A 19,758-nucleotide genomic window follows, 5' to 3' on the forward strand; every position below is an offset into this window, starting at 1 on the left:
GAGATGTGACATTTCAGACTACCATGGTACAATCATCAATTGACATCGAAGCTGACTCTGCTTATCGACAACTGTATTAGCTAACTGTGTTATTTGGGATGTTAATTGGATTCGTTCTGACATTTCTTGATTTTAGTTTTGGATTATTTGTGTACTTGTTTGACATTTTACTGCACTGTTAGGAGCTAGTAAAATAAGCATTGCACTGCACCTGCTATAATATCTGGTAAGCTGTGTACACGACCAATAAACTTTGATTTGGAGGGTGGGTGTCGAGGAAAACCCAATTTCAATTGATCTATTTCAATCAAACATTCTTGCCTCTTTTTAATCAAATCAAAATGTTGCATGTGTTTTATGTACCAAAATGTATTTTCTGCTAGTTGATTGAATTCAGACAAGTTATTCAGTCACAAGGCAACACTGATTTTATTGGACTGAAAAATACATTTTTATAAACATGTGCCAGATCAGTGTCTTTTTAATTAAACAAATATAATAAATATAAAATACTATAAATATTAAATAATAATGGAAGAACCCCTGTAAGACTAGATTGAGACAAACTGTAAACTAAAGAAAAATACTATTTCAAAATGTATGAGAAAAGTATATGAGGTGGATTGCAGACAGATTGGAACCTACAAAATCAAATGGAAAGATAAAAAGTATCTGATCTCTTGCCCTGAGCGGAAATATTCCGAAGAACAACAAACCTGTCATTTGAGTAGACAGGCATTCTCATCTATCCTTCTGTTATTTCAAAGCCTCAAATCTTTATAAAACTAATAAGAGTCCAGAAGTCACTGGTCGAATAAGTGAGTGCTTGAAGAGGAGGTAGCCCCGGTCCTGGAGTGCCTTAGCTTGAATGTCTCTTGTTTTTCAGACCTTCAGTTGAGAGAAAAATACAAAGTGGAGCCATCCTTCCTCTTCTCAGGTCTCACACAGCTTTTTCAAAGGCTGTAGTTTCCTATCTGCCATTATACAGTATTATACAGTAAAGAGTTCTTTATACATTACTTTTACCACATCTCTCAGTGTCTCTTGTCATGAAGTACTTCAATGTTTTACATGTCAGTCTTTTCTGAGTGGCTGGCAGGCAGGGTCGTCTTCAGTCATGTCACTGACCAGTCTAAAGCAGCATAGCTCCACCATTAGTACAACCATGTTCAACCCAACTTGTTCCATTTCCCTATTCAGTGTGACAGTGAAATGAGATGATCAGTGCAGTCTTATTCTGGGGAATCTCAGGTTGGGGGTCTCACACTGCAAACACTGTACTGCAAGCACTGAGTGAGCTGGTCTGGTCTTTAAGTCCAAGGATGCTGTAGGCGATTCTCTTCATATGACCTGGTAACCGCACGCCAATGTTCCTGATGTCCCTGAGAGAGAAGACAGATAAAGAGAGGAGTTGTTAGGGAAACGTTTTTCAAATTAAAACCAATTGGTAGCACATGAACATAAAATATTATTGCATTTGCAACTTCCTACTTGGACATGACACAGCAAAATATTCAAAGTCATATATTCCGTTGGAGCCGAGTACAATTATGTTATTGAGGGTGGGGCAGTGAGGAATGGTATGGTGGGAATGAGATGGGCGGGGGGGGGGGGGGCGTTGAGTGCAGCATTCAGTGAATGAGAGTGTTGCATTCCATCGATGAGAGTGTGGCATACCGGACAACAAATGCTTAACAAAGATCTGAATACTCTTACTGTATGTTCAAATGTGGCAGGGTGCCAACTAAGCCCTGCAATGTGGTGAGGATAATGCATTTGTGCCATGTGGTTACTGAACATGTCTGTAGTACTTACTCATGCCTCATGGCCAGCACCTGCTCCATGGTTGTGATTCCAGCGCAGGCAAAGCTCTCAGTGTACTGGCTCATCTTGATGGACTCCAGCCATTCCGGCACGGACCTGAAGGGCGAACCGTCACAGCCACTGGTGCTGGGGAGGCGGATGGACACACTGTGTGGTAAGAACAGTGAAATATATTGGTAAGTAAGCGTTATATTCACAGTATGTGATTGAACAAGATAAACTGTCAAGTCCAGGGGAGATCAGCTTCATTCATTGGCATCTTACCGGGGATCAAAGTCAGCGATGGTTTTCAGAGACTCTGGGCTCCGGAGCAGTTTGTCCAAGATGTTAACAATGTCAGGAAACCGGGGTCGTTTGGAGCGATCCTGGAGCCAACACTGCAGCATCAGCTGGTAAACGGTGGATGGACAATCCATGGGTGCCGGCAGCCGGAAGGCCTCGTTAATTGCCTTCATCACCTGAGGAAGAGGAGGCAGAGGGGTTTAGACCGTGTTCTCACAGATCTTGTGTTTATGATATAGCCCACTGTTGTCTTAAGGACCGTAGGCCAACAGACTCCAAGAATATGTTTTGTGTTAACTAACAGTTTTATGTGAAGAGGACTGTGGGAACTATTTTGACTTAGAGGCCCTGAGTGGGTTGTTTTAAACACTATCCACCCAGGATAAATACCCAGAGGTGATGCATCACAGAGGCCTTGTGTTTAACCAAGCCTACAGCACTCTGTCATTTCCCTAAAACGTGACAGACGTGACAGATTAAGCATAGGACCTACCTCATGGTTGCTCATGTCCCAGTAGGGTCGTTCTCCGAAGGCCATGACTTCCCACATGACGATGCCGAAGCTCCATACGTCGCTGGCCGAGGTGAACTTCCTATAGGCGATGGCCTCTGGGGCGGTCCAGCGGATGGGGATCTTCCCTCCCTGAAGGAACAGCAACAAGAAGAAATCATAAGAATGAGACTGAAGGGAATGTATTCACTAGAAGCATGTATTGCTATTACTAATATAAAGGCTTAGAAGGCTCACTGATGGCATTATTTATCAGTTGTTCCCCATAGTATGTAAAGACATAACTAGGCTACAAATTGCATAGCACATTGTAGATTATGATACCCCCACTCTGTTCCCATACATTAACATCAGTACTATGGAAGCTTGACTCACGCTGGTGGTGTAGGTGCCCTCCGGATCATCTTCCAGCACACGGGACAGGCCAAAGTCAGACACTTTGCACTCAAGGTTGCTGTTGACCAGAACGTTGCGGGCAGCTAGGTCTCGGTGCACGTAGCTCATGTCAGAGAGGTACTTCATGCCCGCCGCGATGCCACGCAGCATGCCCACCAGCTGGTATGATGAAATCTCCCCATCATGGTCCTTTAGATAGTTGTCAAGTGCCCCATTCTCCATGTATTCCGTCACAATCATGGCATGCTTGACTGCTTGAAGAAATAAATAAAAAGGGGCAATTTTAGTTCTTCATGTCAACAAAAGCGGCACAGTGGATAGGAGATGGGAGATATGGATGCTACTAGACAATAACTAACAAATAACTATTCAGTGAATGAGTAGAGGATCAATCCGTAGTCAGTCAGTGGCCACGCCCCAAATGACACCCAATTCCCTTTAGTGCCCATAGGGGTCTAGTCAAAAGTAGTGCACTATATAGGGCATAGGGTGTCATTTGAGATGCTACCAGTGTCTAAGAGCAGGGACTCACACTTGGTGACGACTCCCTCCAGGCGAATTATGTTCTGGTGGGAGAACTGGCCCATGATGCTGGCTTCACTCAGGAAGTCCTGCCTCTGCTTCTCTGTGTAGCCTGGCTTCAACGTCTTGATGGCCACCGCCACCTCTCCTCTCCCTGGAGCCTTCATCAGACCGCGGTACACCTCACCAAACTCTCCTGAGAAACAGAAACACACACAGAGATTAATACTAATACATCATCTTAGGGTAGGGGATCAGAGAGATATGTTCAAAATATTACTGTAAACTGTTTTGACATTTACCTGCTCCAATTACTTTTTGCTTAGTGACAAGACTGGGATTAATCTCACTGGCAAACTTCAGGATAGCTGTGTTGGGGTCCTCGTACATGTGTGGGTCAACGTAGGTCTTCAGGGGCTTCAGTTGATCTGAGGAAGTGTGAAAGACAATTAGTGAAGGCGGTGGAGATGGGAGATCATCTCTTTGGTAGGGCACATCTGTCATCTAATATAGGTACATATTTCATGGGTGCTGTGGTTCTTACCTGTATTGGAGAAGTAGGGGTCCTCTGATCTTTGTCTGTGACGGAATTTCAGTCTCCTGTTAGGAAGCACAGTAACTATTAGGGTTGGTCAGACAATACGCAATGTTAAGACATTCATATTAAGGCATCAATAACTAAATAGCCTAGAGACCCATGAGCGTGCTTCCTGTGGTGACTAGACAAGTTTAGCTAGAGACACGACGTGGCTTTTCATTTCTTCTATCCCCTCTCAGGGTTGAACAGTGTCCATCATGCTTTTAAAACCCATTTTATCACAGGCAGGCTGCCGTATCAGGAAGGGCAAGGTCATCTTCAGCCACAGACTCAGTCAGCTCCAGATACAGTTTTCAACAGCTACTCTGGCTATTACTGATAAAACCATCTTAGAGATGACATGGCATTACATTCTCAATCAGCTCTGGCCTGTGAGCCACTCATAATTATATACTATCTTAGGACAGGGGGATATGATAGCAGTAGTGTGTTCTAACCGTTTGTGTAGCAGTAGAACGACTACGACAACAAGCAGCATGATTCCTCCTCCTACTACAGCTCCCATGACCACCGTGGAGTTGTTCTGGATCTGAGACTCCGCTGAAATACAACCACAAAGAACACAGTTAGACCACAACACACTCAAATGGCAAAAAACATATTGTCTGGATGTTGGAGAAAAAGATAGTGTGGAAACGAACAGTCTCCAGTTTCTAGGGCACTTACCAATGGGCAGGGTCTTGAACTCATGCTCCATGCTGTAGCTCCCTGGTTTTCCCTCTGGGCTGAGAGCCTGGACTCTGAACACGTAGGCCGTGCCAGGGGAGAGGTCACTGATCTGCACCGAACTCTTCTCAAGAACCAGGACTGTGTATGTAGTGACATCACGCTCACTGTCGTCCTCCTGCACGGGACAGAGAGAGAGAGGAGCACTGAGAAGGGATTCACTATAGAGATATACTAATACTATTAGATATGCTGTGTTTCATGTTGGACTGACATGGAGAGATAGAAGAGAAAGCGAGAGGAGTGAAGTGTGCCTATGTCTGTCTTACCTTCCTGCGGTACATGAGTTCGTAGCGGTGGTTGATGTGGGATGGTGCTCGGCGGGACAGAGCCCAAGACAGAGACAGAGTGGTGGGGCTCTGCTCATCCAGACGGATGGACGTCACCTTGGGGGGATCAGTGAAGTGCAGAGCGGTGGTGATGGTGCTGCTGGGTCTCTGGCTGCTGTACTGGGACACTCCGCTGCGGGCCTCTACAGTGAACGTGTAGTTGAGGTGGGGTTCCAGCTCGCTGACAGTCACCACAGTGTCCTGGAGGTCCGTGGGGCTGGGCTCGAAGCGGATCTTCTCCCCACAGGGCACACACAGGGCCCCGGCGCAGCGCTCACACACCACGCTGTAGCAGATGTCCCGGCGGTCTCCTGTCACCAGCGGTGGGCTCCAGGACAGCTGCAGCCTGCCCTCCGCTGACAGAGTGGTGGAGGCCAGGTCACGAGGAGCACTGGGCGGGGCTAAAGGAGGAGGCAAACAGTAGACAGAGTTATTATGAGACATTCCAACATGCTAATACACCCAATGAACAATACTCAGATCCCTCTATCAACCATGATGATGATATAAGACAATGTATTGTATGAGGGTATGAGGTAACCATGGGTTGGACACATAATCATTGAAGGAAAGGCCATAGAAGTGGCTAACCCTTTGTTAGTGATACGCCTTGCTGTAGCCGACTATCTGGCCATGGTTCTTACCAGAGCAGGCTGACGTAAGAGGGTCTGATGGGGAGCGGTAGAATCCCTCCATACATGGACACAGGGGGGCGCCGGCTGTAGATGGCTCAGTATTCTCCGGACAAACCTTACAGGACTCACTGGACATGGATGCTTTATAGGAGCCTGGCGCACACGCTGAAAGAGAAAGGAGGGTGCTTATTAGTTCTAGTATTCTATGTATAGACACACACAATGGGACAAGAGTGATTCAGTTACAATACAATAAAACGGTATCTCTGTCAGTGCCCTGGGGTTTGGAAGGAAACTCAGGTTGTGGTTAAATTGTAACCAAACCTTTGTATTTAAACAGAATGGAATAGGATTTTCCTGACGATTTGCTTCCACTTGTCCTTTTCAACTCAATTTCCATCCTCAAGTCACACTGTCAACTGGATGCCATGGAAACACTAAATACAGCAGATAATCACTCTGTCCTTCCCATCCCGTTTGAACTATAAAATCAGCACTGTGAATGCAGATGTGGTTATTGTTTGAGGAGCTTGTGGGGGTTAATGTGTATGTGTGTGTGTATATATGTGTGTGTGTGTGTGTGTGTGTGTGTGTGTGTGTGTGTGTGTGTATATATGTGTGTGTGTGTGTGTGTGTGTGTGTGTGTGTGTGTGTGTGTGTGTGTGTGTGTGTGTGTGTGTGTGTGTGTGTGTGTGTGTGTGTGTGTGTGTGTGTGTGTGTGTGTGTGTGTGTGTGTGTATTGGACAGAAACCAGGATGCAAGGAATGCAAGTATAAAGTTTTGCTTCCTTCCTCCCTTGCTTCCTCTGATGGCAAATGACAACATGCCAGGATGGAACAAGGGGAGAGGAAGTCTGGAGGAAGAACTGCTAGAGGGGAGATGTTGTAGACCGACCGTGTTGTTGGAGCCTAAACGCACGTTTTTTGTGTGGGATCGATGGGAATGAAGACTGTTTACTTTAAGAACATGTAAGAATGGCTCCTTTGAGCTATCTCCTCTCTCTCCCTTTATTCTCATGTCTCCCCAGGGGATCAGTCTTTCATCTGGCCTCTATAGGGAAGAGGGTGACCTGTGATGGACAAGAGGGATCTGCCGGTGACTTAACCACTATGGCCGAAGGACCTTTGCGTTACAACCAGCCCCACAATAGAAGAATGGGGACAAGTTTTGAGTTTGAGTAGGGGGGATTGAGATGAATAGATGGATGTATGGGGGATGGGGTTAGGGTCTAAAGTACCAACAGAAGTTCTCTCTGGGGAGTCACCCGGGGAGTGTGGGGGTGTATAGGGCCCCTCACGCATAAGAAAAGGAGGCCAGCTTATTTCATCTGGAGAAGGAGCAGCAGGACTCCTGTCACGTATCAACGCACCCCCACCCCTATTCATCTATTGTGACTGGGATTGGATTGAGTGGTGCCATAAATAAATTGCGTTTAATCATTAGAGCCCTAAAATGGTGGCATGTGCGCTGCATATATCAGTGGCATGAGAGAAATCTTTCAAGATCACCCTGGGAATGTTAAAATCTCAGTGGGTAAAACTTAAGCGGACTAAAAAGTATTTGAAAGATATTTGTGTTATTACACATGTACTAATGTGGTTGTTTGTTATTGATGCATTGTGTTAAGAGTGTCATTTTTTAAATATTCTTACAAACTAAGGACATGAAAATATCTGACTCAAATAATGCCTCACTAAAAGTGGGATCTTGGCCTGAAATAATTCCTCACATTGTCCTGGTCAATCTCTTTATGTGCGGTGGTGCTCTTTATGAATGAATGGAGTTCTAGTGGCAGTAATGCTTCTATTAATTGAATATGTGTTTTGCTCTTTGTGTCGGCCCATTGTTCTAACGAGTGGGAACAAGGATTAAAGAGCTCGTTGTGTGTGTTAACGACCGGATGAATGGAGTGAAGCAGGGCATGTCATCCTCTAAAAGCTGTCCTGTTGCTCCACACTAATCCTCTTGACTAAATTACACTCCACACCTAAGTAAGCACCCGGCGGTCCCATGCATCTAACTAACCAACCTCTCATGCGACCACCAACTATCCACTAACCACTAACTCCCCTCCCTCAAGACTTCACACAGAGTCACAGACAACCTGCTTATTTGAGTCAGCCTGGCCCAACATTCCCCTTTAATTCCTCGTTCCCAGCGGATCTTCTCTAGAGGACCTTCAGTGAAATCTCATAAATCCCTTATCATGGACAGGAACGTGTTTCTGCTTGACTACACAGAGAATTAGGATATGACTCAGTGTCATGAATCAGTGTAATAATTAACTGAACAGGTTTGTCATGTCAACCCTTTTTGGCAATTTTCTGGACTTTAGATTTTTGGCCCAGGGCTCTATAGGTATTATGACAATTGAGTTTCCCCCCAAAATGCCCTAATTTAGTTTTTTGGAAGTATTGGCCTCAGGCTTTGAGGCGTTATGACAACTGCTGTACAATAACCTCTCTCTTTTTTCTTTACAAAGGTGACAAAAACATGTTTCCTGTATCCTGATCACAAGGTTGTCCAGCAGGGTTTGGAATCTGACTTTTTCCTGGTATTAAAATATTCCCTTATCCTCTCCAGGACTCCCTGCCAACTTCCGCTTCAGGTGGGGTTTTCTGCCTCTGCCTCTGCCAACGGTCATGGACCTGGAACATTCCTGAGCTTGGCCTTCCCCCTTCGCCTGGAACTATCGGCCCCTTTGAAGTACTGTTCCTCAGGCTTGGAGCTATGGTGGACTACTTTCTCAATGTTAAGATAAATGGAAATGTCTCTTCTCTGTTGTAAGGTAACGATATGTCAAACTATGAGCTAAATTGGTTACCTGGCCTAAATACTGTACTAATGGTCCATATCCTTCAATCTCAACTCTGGACCTCGAAGCCAGTTCCACTGCAGTTTTTCATTGTTCAGGGACTGATTTAGACCTGGGACACCAGGTGTGTGCAATTCATTATCAGGTAGAACAGAAAACCAGCAGGCTCCAGACCTCGTAGGGTAAGAGTTGAATACCTCTGGTCTATATACTACTGTAATATGGAGTAAACGAGATACAATCCAACTAGTTCTGCCATTCAAGACCAGGATCTCTGGCGGTACAACAAGGGAGCCTCTTGTCCGTCATAAACCACAGACTGACTCAGTATACCCTTCCTGACTGAGATGGGCGTGACGGCACAGTCCCTGTAATCTGTGGTTCACCGCAGCCATGGCTACGGGCGCACACAAATAGCTGTGTGGAGAAGACACAACACTCAGGTACTCTTCAGTTGGCACATCGAGTCACACTGCTCTCCTTAGTCAATCAGTACGGGAGGTGACGTGAGGGTGAAAGAATTCCTTTCAGAAATCCCCACAGTTCACTGAGCATACAGTCATATAATGTTCCTCCCTCCCTCCTCCCTCCCATGTTTCCTCCTGATAGCTCAACACACCACACCCCGGAATACCAAAGAGATTGCAACTTCCATACAAACAATGTGAGCAAACATCCCATTTCAATTCCAATACATTACCGTAGTGTGTTCTTTCTAGGCATACTCAGTGTCTTTCTCAAATAGAACATTTAAACATGCTAATGTCTCTCATTCTACCAGTCCCCTCGCCTCAAAAAATCAGACTGGACGTTTTATAAGCATTTGCACATTTTTAAACAACAAACACACTTTTAAGCCTCATGCTTCTATAGTCAGGTTTCCCTTGTCCATAAAACAGTATCCTCCTCACCCACCCCATCCCTAAGTATGAGAGACAAACACAGTGGAAAGAATGTGTTGGCCAACAGCAACAGGTAAGATTACCAGGAGACCTCTTAACCGCAGTCAAAACGTTCAAAGACTTCCTCTATGCTTTTTTTTATCTCTGCCACATTCTCCCAGACAGTCCCTCTCTCTGTTCCTCTCCCATAATATGTTTAGAAATAGTGTTAAAATCCTAAAACTCTGCCAGTGTTATTGCTGTTATAGAGAGCCACTTAATCAAAACAAAACAAACAAAAATATGTCCAAATACCTTCCCCTGTTTTCTCTAAATTCATTCCTATAAATCCTTCTATATCTGACCTAGTTCACCAGAAAAATGCACTGGTTTTGTTTGTGAGGTGTTTGAAATCACTGAAGAAACTACAATTAACATTCCCATGCAGTCATTTCTCAAACCCAGCCAGGGTGGTGGTTAGGCCCTGTGCTCTAAACACAGCTACTGTTTAAAACTAACGCCCAATACAACAGGGCCTGTTTTAGGCCAACACTACAACAGGTAGGGGGTTGGGGTGTGTGGAGAGATGCATTATTGGGGTGTGTGGAGAGATGCATTATGTGAAGCCTGGCTGTAGTCTTACCTTGGCAGGAGTCTCCGACAGCTTCATAGCCTGCGCGGCATTGGCACTGTCTCACGGGCACCACCCACTCTCCCTCAGCTGTGCAGTAGATGCGTGGGGTGTTCTGGCTCACGGCGTTCTCCACACATGTTCCCTCCACCTCCCTCAGGGCGTCCGCCACCGTCTCTGGGAAGGCGGCCAGGCTCTGCACGGTGGACGGACACGTCTTGTAGTACACTCTCACAGAGAGCAGTGCCACACACGCCCCCATGTCCTGGAAGGCCAGGTAGAAACCCTTCCTGGATAGAGGGGCCACTGCCCGTGTCTCCACGTTGATCTTCAGCGCACCGCGGCCTCTCGTGATTTCGTCCGGCGCGATGGTGGCCACTTTGCGGAACTGGCCCTTACGGAAGATGGTACCCACGTCAGCATCAGCCTCGGACATGTGCAGGTTGAAGGTCTCTTTGCAGGCGAGCGAGGCGCCGTCGAAGGTGTTGCAGTCCCGCATGACGAAGCGCAGCTCCACAGAGACGCGGGTGGTCCCTGGGCGCCGCTGGATGAAGGTGGTCCGGAGCCAGTTGTCCTGCTCACCCGCGTCGATGTTACACACACTGTAGGTGTAGAGGAGGGAGCCATTCACCACTGTCTGAACTATCTCCCACTGAAACAGAGAGAGAACAGAGGTTTAGTTTAACACAATGTACAGGACAAGGGCCACTGTTAGCAAGACACAAAAAGTGAGGGAATGAGGGGGGGGGGGGTTTAAGAGAATTACAATAACGTTAAGGGGGTTCTGTTCTCGTCAAGGATCAATTTTCTGTTTTATCCATGAAACCACTGTTTGCCTGCTGAAAAGCCTATAAATGCTCAAGCTTAATTTCCTGCTACTTTTTTCCACACGCCAGGGAAGGATTTGATCTGGACATGTGCCGTGCTCACTACGTGGGTGGTTTCCACAAACAGATGTGGGTGCCTGTGTGAGGCAGACATAACACTAAAACCAATACTCTTTATACTCAATACCAAGCATTATGGCAGTTAAACGTTTTTTTATAGGCGCATGGAAAAGACATGGCAGTGATATTGGCTGCAATTAAGTCTGTTTTAAGAGAGACAAAATAAGGAAATGCTTGCCTGGTAGCAGTATTTAAAGGCATCCATTAATTAAGCACAGGGCTTTAAAAGAATATCCATCATTAATTATTTTAACACCTCAGACGGCTTCCATAAAGGCATATTCATTGGCTTTATTCCACGTCTGTTTTGTGGACTTGGGACAACAGTAGGAGAGAAACTCAGAGTGTGCGAAGGAAGAGAAGATAGATATAGATCAAAGACAAGGACAATGTGCATTCTTAAAACTTCCACTCCAAAGTCAAATTGAAATGTGTTTCAAAAGTTTGAGGAAGTTTGGTGAGAATGGATAAACATCATAAAATAGGGGGAAATCCAATAGAATGCATTGGACGAGCTGTAAACCTCATGGTCACAAAAGAAAAGCATTCTGCACACTGCCACTGACCACGTCCTGTTGCTTTTTTTAGACACTCAACCACACAACTATAGATAGAGGGATGCCTCTCTCCCACACAACCCATCTCCCTTCATTTCTCATTCCCTCAGTCTTATGTTCCACACTGTCTGACAGGAACCTCCCACATTTATATCGCCACTTTATAAAAAAAGTACTGTAGGAATTATAACCTGTTGGCTCTATGCAAGAAAATGTACATTCAGATGCAGCTCTTAAAACCAGTGAAGGCTAACTTTGTGAGCTGCCAATCATTCCATCTTTCCCAGAAAACTATTCTGAAGGAATGAGAGCGGAGAAGATAGCTTGCATTCTATTCCTCTGGAAAGCACAAGTTATGCTACTTAAAATGTGGCTTGGAATCAACATTGTGTGACATCTAGCCTATGTTTACCACCATTTGTGTACTAGTAGGGGAAATACATCTTACAATCAATACACTTTTTTGAGGCCTAATCGACCATCTGGTTAGACTACAGCAATTTCTCACTTTATGATATAACTACTCACCCCTTCTTCATGTGGCCAGGGCAACCAGCCCAACTCTCCCCCAGAAGCTTTCATATCCAGCAACACCTCTACAGAGAGACAAATAGAGAGCACTATTAGTAAACATTCTTAATTCATATGAGGACATAAGGTGTTTATAAGCAATTGAACATGTGTAATTAGCAATGTAATTAGCAATGGACAAGTAATACTACTCTACAACTGGATTATCAAAGTGATTTAGTTTCTCTGAGCCAACAATTATTACAGTAGCCTGCTAGAAATAGCCAGAACTAGATTCACCGAATAGGTCCAATATCATGCCATCCACGGCTTTGAAGAGGACATGCCCTGGCATGACAAACCTGATCAAATAAGCTGTCAACTATTAATTATTACGTGTTTGGATGAAGAAAGCTGAGAAAAGCGTGGGAAGTTAAAAAGCATGATAAAGGGAGTGAAAATAGTTGGGATCGTCCCTAAGAACCAATGCAAGTCCGACACAGCCTACACTCCTATCTCCCCTTTCTTCAGGACAAGATCCTGTCCACTCCAATATTGAAACTAAAAGCTTCTTATAAGTTATAACCATGCAGAGTAATATTCCTTCTTTAATCATGATCAAATACCAATATTACCTAGTTTTATAAATGAAGAATACTGAAAATGATCATTACTGCATGTTTGAAGTAGCCAAGATAGTCTACACATCAATTGTTACATTTCTAGTGTTGATTCAGGAGTTAAATTCACTCTCAGTTGTGTAAAATAACCCCCAATGTTAGTGTTAATAACCAGAGTTATTGTTTTACACTGTGGTGAGTAAAACAGTCCGATCAAAACCATGCCCATCATTATCATATTTCCCAGCATGCTCTACTGTGGGTAGATTTTTTGGGATTGTTTTTAATATCTGTATTTTTGCATGTACATTGGTTGATTTATGAATGTTATGCTACACAAAGCCAAAGATATCCGTTAGTTTGATTTATTGCACTCATTACTGAAATGGTTGTTCCAGTTTAAATGGTTTAGGTAGTCTCATTTATCAATTTCCATTATCTTGAGTCATTCTGAATGCAGGCAAATAAAAATTACAACTGTTGAATATTCTAACTATGTCTGGATTCCAATAGGAATTACACATCACTTTGCAAGCCAGCATAATTTACATTTTAGTCATTCTTATCCAGTGCGACTTACATGGGCAATTAGGGTTAAGTGCCTTGCTCAAGGGCACATCGACAGATTTTTCACTTAGTCAGCTCGGGGATTAGAACCAGCGACCTTTCAATTACTGGCACAATGCTCTTAACCACTAAGCTTAACCACTAAGCTACCTGACTTGCAGGCCTGATGTGGCCTGTAACGCAGGAGTTTCCTAACACCACTGAGTTAGGATAAAACTAGGCCATCAAAGTAAGGTATATGTATGATATATGTAATGTATATTGTCAGAGTTTAATTGTAATGATGACATTCACCCACAAACTCATTTGGTGAAAGACATTTTAAAAGAAAACATTCAACAACCATGTCTGTGTCACTAACAAATACATTCATGGGTGGTAACTCTACAATTCACCCCCCAAAAAAGGCACCCTGGGAAATATGAAAATGTGTCTTTCTTCCATAAACCATTTCATTATATTGATAATATAATATGCCATTTAGCAGACGCTTTCATCCAAAGTGACTTACAGTCATGTGCGCATTACTTTTTTACATATGGGTGGTCCCGGGGATCGAACCCACTACCCTGGCGTTACAAGCGCCGTGCTCTACCAATTGAGCTACAGAGGACCACAGCTGTAGCCCTCTGTAGAGGGCTTTACTCTACTCCAGAGTAGATTGAAATACTAATTAGTTCACTCCAGTGTATTGTGAATTTCATACAGCCAGTCTTAATTTTCTACTCTGTATAGGGTTACAGAAACACTGTCTAAATGTTAACATTTTAACACTTTTTAAAGTGTGAAAATCACTTTGTTGAGAGTGGATGCATATACACACTGCAAAAGTGTTAAAATGAACACTACAGCGAGTTTAACACTTCTGATTTTGCTGTGTACAATTTACTGACTTTCTTTTCTTTAAGTCAACAAAGGCTAATTCTTAGACAATTTCTAGAGAACTTACAATCATCTTCATCAGGAAACTGAACAAACCGTACATTAAATATTGTTCAATAGCCTATGGAAGGGGTCTTTCCCCATATTGACAAGTTATCATAGGAATAAGAATGCACTGAAATGGAAATAAAAAATATTGGAGGAGAAATGCTGAAGTTAACACTGTATTAACACTGTAATATACACAATACTATTACAAGAATGCCATGTCACAACCCAATCCCACAACTCATAAAACCTCACAACCATGTGGGGCCACAAAGCAAAGCTCTTTACAAACCCATTTTAAAACGAAAAATATTCTACTTACGTTCTTTCGATTGAAGAGTAATAAATACATGGTTAATAAATACATACAAAAACAAAGAATAACAACGAATACGACGGAAATCCATTTCTTTAACTTTGACGGGAATTCCTCTGTGTGCGGATCTCGTAATATCGCCGAATTTCTGTGAGCGCTATCGTCTACTGCCCTTGGTACAGCCGAAAGTCCCATTGAGAAACATGTGGCGTCATGAGCTCCGCCTTTGGAATGTGGGCCCAATCCATATATGGTATGCTGAAGGGGTAGGGTCAAGTCATTAGACTCTGTACTACCTGCGCAGAGAGGATGTGTATTCAGTTAAATGACTGTAGGCTATCCCTCGAACATTTTGCTTTTTGATGAAATTAACAATAGTGTGCTGTCTTTTTGTACATACACACACACAAACAGACTATTCTGCCCCAAAATAGTGTTGATTGAATATGTATTATATCTGTATTATATTCTTATCAATAGTAATAACATGATTTATAACATGACAACTTGTCTTCTCACCTACTATTAGTACAGTAAGAGAGAACATGAGAGTCAAGAAACCATTGTTTTTTTCTTATGATCATCTTGGCATGTGTTAGAATTCTGAAAAATTAGCAAGCTGGAGGACAGACTTACAAATAGCTGGAAGAATCTTCAACAATTCATCTTTCCCACGCTAGGAAAGGGAGGGGTCAAGTGGGGGGTGGACTGGTATGAATATATGACTACTAATGAGACAGTCTTGATAAAGAACCTCAGAATTTGGGTATGAATATAGGGACACAAAAAAGGCATGAATAATGGCATCACCTAGCAACTCTTATCTGAAGGAATTTCAGAGTCATGTCCTCTTTGTGGAGCTGCGTGTACTTGGACAGGAGAGCCCCTTGAGCTGAGAGCCAAACACAGACAGCCATCCTCACAAAGACATGGAAAAATCAACTGAAGAAAACAGATATTGTCTTGTCTTATGTTACCATACATGGACATGAATCATACAACAGATGGAATAAACATTGTTGGGTAAAAATTGATTAGCAAGTTAAGTGCTCATTGGACTATAATAGTGTATTTTGGGCCGTGCTTGAAGAATGCAGACTGTCAGTCATTACACCAGAATGCATATATAACATGATTCATCCCTGTTACGACGCACCATAAACACACATGGAGGTCCTGTTGAGCTCACTTGATAGAACATGTAGAGAGAATAAGAGCCTGTATATCATTACTAGGCAGGTTTACATTGAACCAGGTTTATTAGACAAAAGCAATGTCGCAAAATGTTTTATTGCGAAATGTGTAATGAAAACGGTGGATATAGGAGATATTTTCTGAAGATCTACAACATTTTTATCTGTTCGACAGGGGTGGATTTTTCTTTTGTCAAACTTTCTTTATTGCGACAAATGATGATGGAAACAGTGTTTTTCAAATAGATTATGATTGATAATTTGAAGGTGTGTGTGTGTGAGGGGGGCACATGATGTCATCACATCAATTTTTCAACTTTTAAAATATTATTTGTATTATCTCAACCAGGACGCATGATGTCATCACATCCATTTTTCAACTTCTAAAATAATGTTTCTGTTCAAGAATGCCTGAATTGCTTCACCTTGCTTTTCTGGTTGGCTGGTTGGCTGGCAAATTTCACCATTCAATTATTTCAGGTCTACATGAGTGAAAGTTTCACCATGGCACAGACTGTGGCGATATGTTGGCACATGAGAATGATTAGAATATGGCAAATATTAGTCCATTATTGCATTTGATCAATGCTGGCTTTCGTGGGCTACCTGAGACATGAAACAAATAGGTGGGAGGGCATACAGGTTGTCGCCAATTTATTAATGCACAATTTGCATAAATGGGTAATGGAAACTCTTCAACCACTTCAGTTTTATTCGACACTGTAGGTTTTTGCGCAATCTTTTTTTGTATGTGTGTGACGTCATTAAGTCCAGCTGTTTTTACTGGTCCAAGATAGTTAAATGCCAATGCACCATCTATTTCTAAATGTCGACAAAAAAATCCCTGGCCAAGTTAATGGATACATAGTTACAGCCATGTTTAAAAAATCTGCATGCACTTTTTTCTTTCAAACAAGTGTCATTTCATTGGGAATGATTAATGAGATGATTCAAAATAATTTAAAAAATGCAGAGATTGATTAACTTTGAAATGTGGACCTTCCATGCATATGGAGAAAATTGCATCTGAGCATTCAGAAAAGGCTTCTAGTTATTTTCACTTCAGTTTGCAAGATGTTATCTGTTTCAAGTATGGAAATGTTCAGATACTGAATGAGGTGGTTTGTGTTGTCAGTTTGTCAGTGGTGCCAGAGAGGTGTCAAAGGTTAACACCCTCTGGAAGTATGCAAATACATTACAGTATGCAAATACCATTATAATACATTCTTCTTAATCCTCCTATGGAGCATGCGTCCTGGTTGAGAGTGGATGGCTGGCCACAGAAGAGTGTTGAACCCCAACCTCCCCCGGCCGGTACCCATCCCACCCCCCTCTCTGCTGGTTCCATGCTTCTTTGGGATCTGCCAACACAAAAGTACTTCACACTGGGGGCTGGGCCCGCATTTCGAGGGTCAGCGAACAGCGGCAGCATCAACACCATGTCATTCAGCCTCTCCCACCCCCTTCTTTTCTTGCACCTCTCATGCTATCAGCAAACAGAGAGGTGGAGCACTATTGTGAAGCTACTCGGATTGTGTGTAATGCCCACATGAATGTGCCTACTGTTTTTCACGGTTCTCACGGTTAGGGCGCCCAGACACATAGTTAGTCAATGATGAAGGTTTGCCAGTGTGATGAAACACTGAATTTAAGCCCCCGCCTCTGTCAGTGGTTTCTATTAAGAGTTTGTGCTAGTTGCTGAATTCTCTTTAGCCATTGTTAAAGGCCCAGTGCAGTCAGAATCGTGTTTTTCCTATGTTTTCTATCATACTGTATAACAGCTGATGAAACTAACACCGTAAAAGTTTTTATTTTTATCTGTGTTATTTCCTGATCAGGGCCGTAACCAGGGTTTGTGTTTTAGTGAGGTCCGGATGCAGTAAATGAGCTTCAATTTCCCCCCAAAATATAGTCTTTTTTACTTTTTTATGCTATTTGGTGAATAGCAAAAACAAGCAAAAATGACCCAGCCATTATCACCTTGGCTGCTGTAGGTTCATTCACCTTAGTAGATCTACAAACACGAATCCCAGCCCTTATTTTAAGTGTTTCTAAAATCCCTGATGGGAAAAATGAATGTTGGAAAAACGATTGGAACCATTTCCCTGTTTGACAGGTAGGTTTTATGGGTATTATGACACCTCCACTGTGGGGCTCTATTGCAGCCTGCCTCAGCCTCACCACTGAGCACCACATCAATGTCTGTCTCAGTAGCCTACTCTCTGTAAAGCAACATTATTATGAGAACTTAGTAGCTCCGTTTAACATTTGCTTCTTACTTCATCCTTCTAGCTGGCTAATACTAGCCAGAGCCCTTCAACGTTATGCAGTAGAAGTATCTGCCGGTAGCTAGCCACCTGACTGACATATCTATAAGCAACTATTTACCAGTTGTGCATTCATTCTCAGAGAGTTTTTGTTTGTTTAGGGGATGTCTGTAGACAGTTTAAAATTGCCCTTTGTCCTGCATCTCACAAACACACTGTCAGCAGCGTCTAGTTGTCTACTTGAGCCGACTGCGAGCTGGGGTAGTTTGTTTCACGTCTCAGGCCCTCGTTCTGTGCCGCGAGAGGGCAGAGTTAGCCGTAAAGGCAAATCCGTGAGGCGAACATAACGAACAAACCACTGTTCATGACACCATTTTTTAAAACCAAACTACACACAAAGCGTATAAAGCACTAGAGACCAGAAAACCCTATTCACGAGTCACTTGCTCCGGGTCAAACAAATAGGGGCTAGGTCCATGGATCACTACCTCCAGATTTCCATCTAGAGTATAGAGGGGTGTCGCTTACCTGTCAATAAGGACCCCATGTATTCTCTAAGAATGAGAGGAGCTTTGTTTGTCTTACAATGTCCTCTTAAGTTTCTCACACTGAAACCCAAGTCTTTGCACCACCCCTCAAAACACTTCCTCTCACAACTGGAATTTGGGCGGGCGTCTATGTGTTTTACATAGGACTTTTTTTGGAGTGTAGTGTTCAGAAACAAAGGAAAGAGCCTGTTCAGACATGTTTTCACTCCATGGATGCAAGAAACGTGAGTATGCAGTTGAAACACACAAACCATTACTCCGACAAGGGAAAAGTTTGACTATGACTTCACGCTTTGAACAGTCTTCATCACTGCCAGCATCTGATTGGTGGTTAGCAGAATGAAATACTTCTGGAATGAGTGATGGAACTGTTTAGACAAGACGACACATTCATGGTGGGTATCAAGTTTAAGAGTCAGTCCGGGTAACATTTTGAAATCCCATCCTCGGTCAATTGTACAAAATACATAAGCAATGATAAAATAAAGTTTTACATGACAGTAAATCCAAATGAAAGAGCTCTAAAGTAATTCAAGGGTAAAGTGTTTTATTTGAGAACTATATTTAATACCACAGTATTACGTTTTCAAAGAAAGGTTATAACACATTTATGAGACATGTATTTTAAATGTTGCACTTGTCCTTTGTATCAGTACCTTCCAACAGCCACCTCCATGTTAAGATGAGTAGCAGTTTGTGTATTTAGGTTTAGCCCCAGCCTCCAGATCTGTTTAATCCTAATCTGGTAATGGATGTAGAAGGGTAGCCAGACCACAAATGAAAGTGAAATGTCATTAGTAAATGTGATATGTGTTGGCCGAGGGGGCCTAATAAAGATGAGACCACACGTTCATATGCATCGTTTGTGTGCTCAGCTTGACGATGGCTGCCCTGAAGTCTGAACAAAGGGAAGGAAGGAAGCCAGGGGCTGGGTAGAAGGCCTGGGAGGAGGAGGTGATAGCACACAGTGGCCCTCCAGCATGTGTCTTGCAGAGCTTGCTCAGCCTCTCATGTCCTGGGTTATGGCAGCAACAGCTGGGCTAGCAGGCTCTGCATGGGCCCATTCACTTACAAACACACACACACACACACACACTCAGGAAGCTCTGTCCTGTTTACATTTCACAGTAGAATGCCTACTTGGGAGGGCTCT

General features: G+C 43.3%; 1 protein-coding gene across 3 annotated transcripts; it reads right to left on the reverse strand.

Annotated features, from left to right (window-relative positions):
* Positions 1 to 410: 410 nt before the first annotated feature.
* LOC311134158 (ephrin type-A receptor 2-like) lies at positions 411 to 14,742 on the reverse strand. Of its 3 annotated transcripts, none has more exons than XM_084167767.1 (15): positions 14,604 to 14,742; positions 12,183 to 12,250; positions 10,163 to 10,802; positions 5,833 to 5,988; positions 5,129 to 5,589; positions 4,800 to 4,977; positions 4,571 to 4,673; positions 4,080 to 4,135; positions 3,838 to 3,963; positions 3,546 to 3,731; positions 2,993 to 3,267; positions 2,600 to 2,749; positions 2,089 to 2,282; positions 1,816 to 1,950; positions 411 to 1,382 (listed from the first exon to the last, which is right to left on the reverse strand). In XM_084167767.1, the coding sequence occupies exons 1-15, from the start codon at positions 14,686 to 14,688 to the stop codon at positions 1,262 to 1,264; spliced, it is 2,934 nt and encodes a 977-aa protein (XP_084023893.1). In that variant the 5' UTR covers positions 14,689 to 14,742; the 3' UTR covers positions 411 to 1,261. The 3 variants fall into 3 exon arrangements, with proteins under 3 accessions (XP_084023893.1, XP_084023892.1, XP_084023894.1); XM_084167766.1 differs by having other exon boundaries at positions 1,816 to 1,971; XM_084167768.1 differs by having other exon boundaries at positions 1,816 to 1,971; positions 2,993 to 3,264; positions 14,604 to 14,711.
* Between the last annotated feature and the right edge of the window lie 5,016 nt (positions 14,743 to 19,758).

This window comes from Coregonus lavaretus, assembly GCF_964263955.1.
Source record: "Coregonus lavaretus genome assembly, chromosome: 8".
NCBI classification, from domain to species: domain Eukaryota; kingdom Metazoa; phylum Chordata; class Actinopteri; order Salmoniformes; family Salmonidae; genus Coregonus; species Coregonus lavaretus.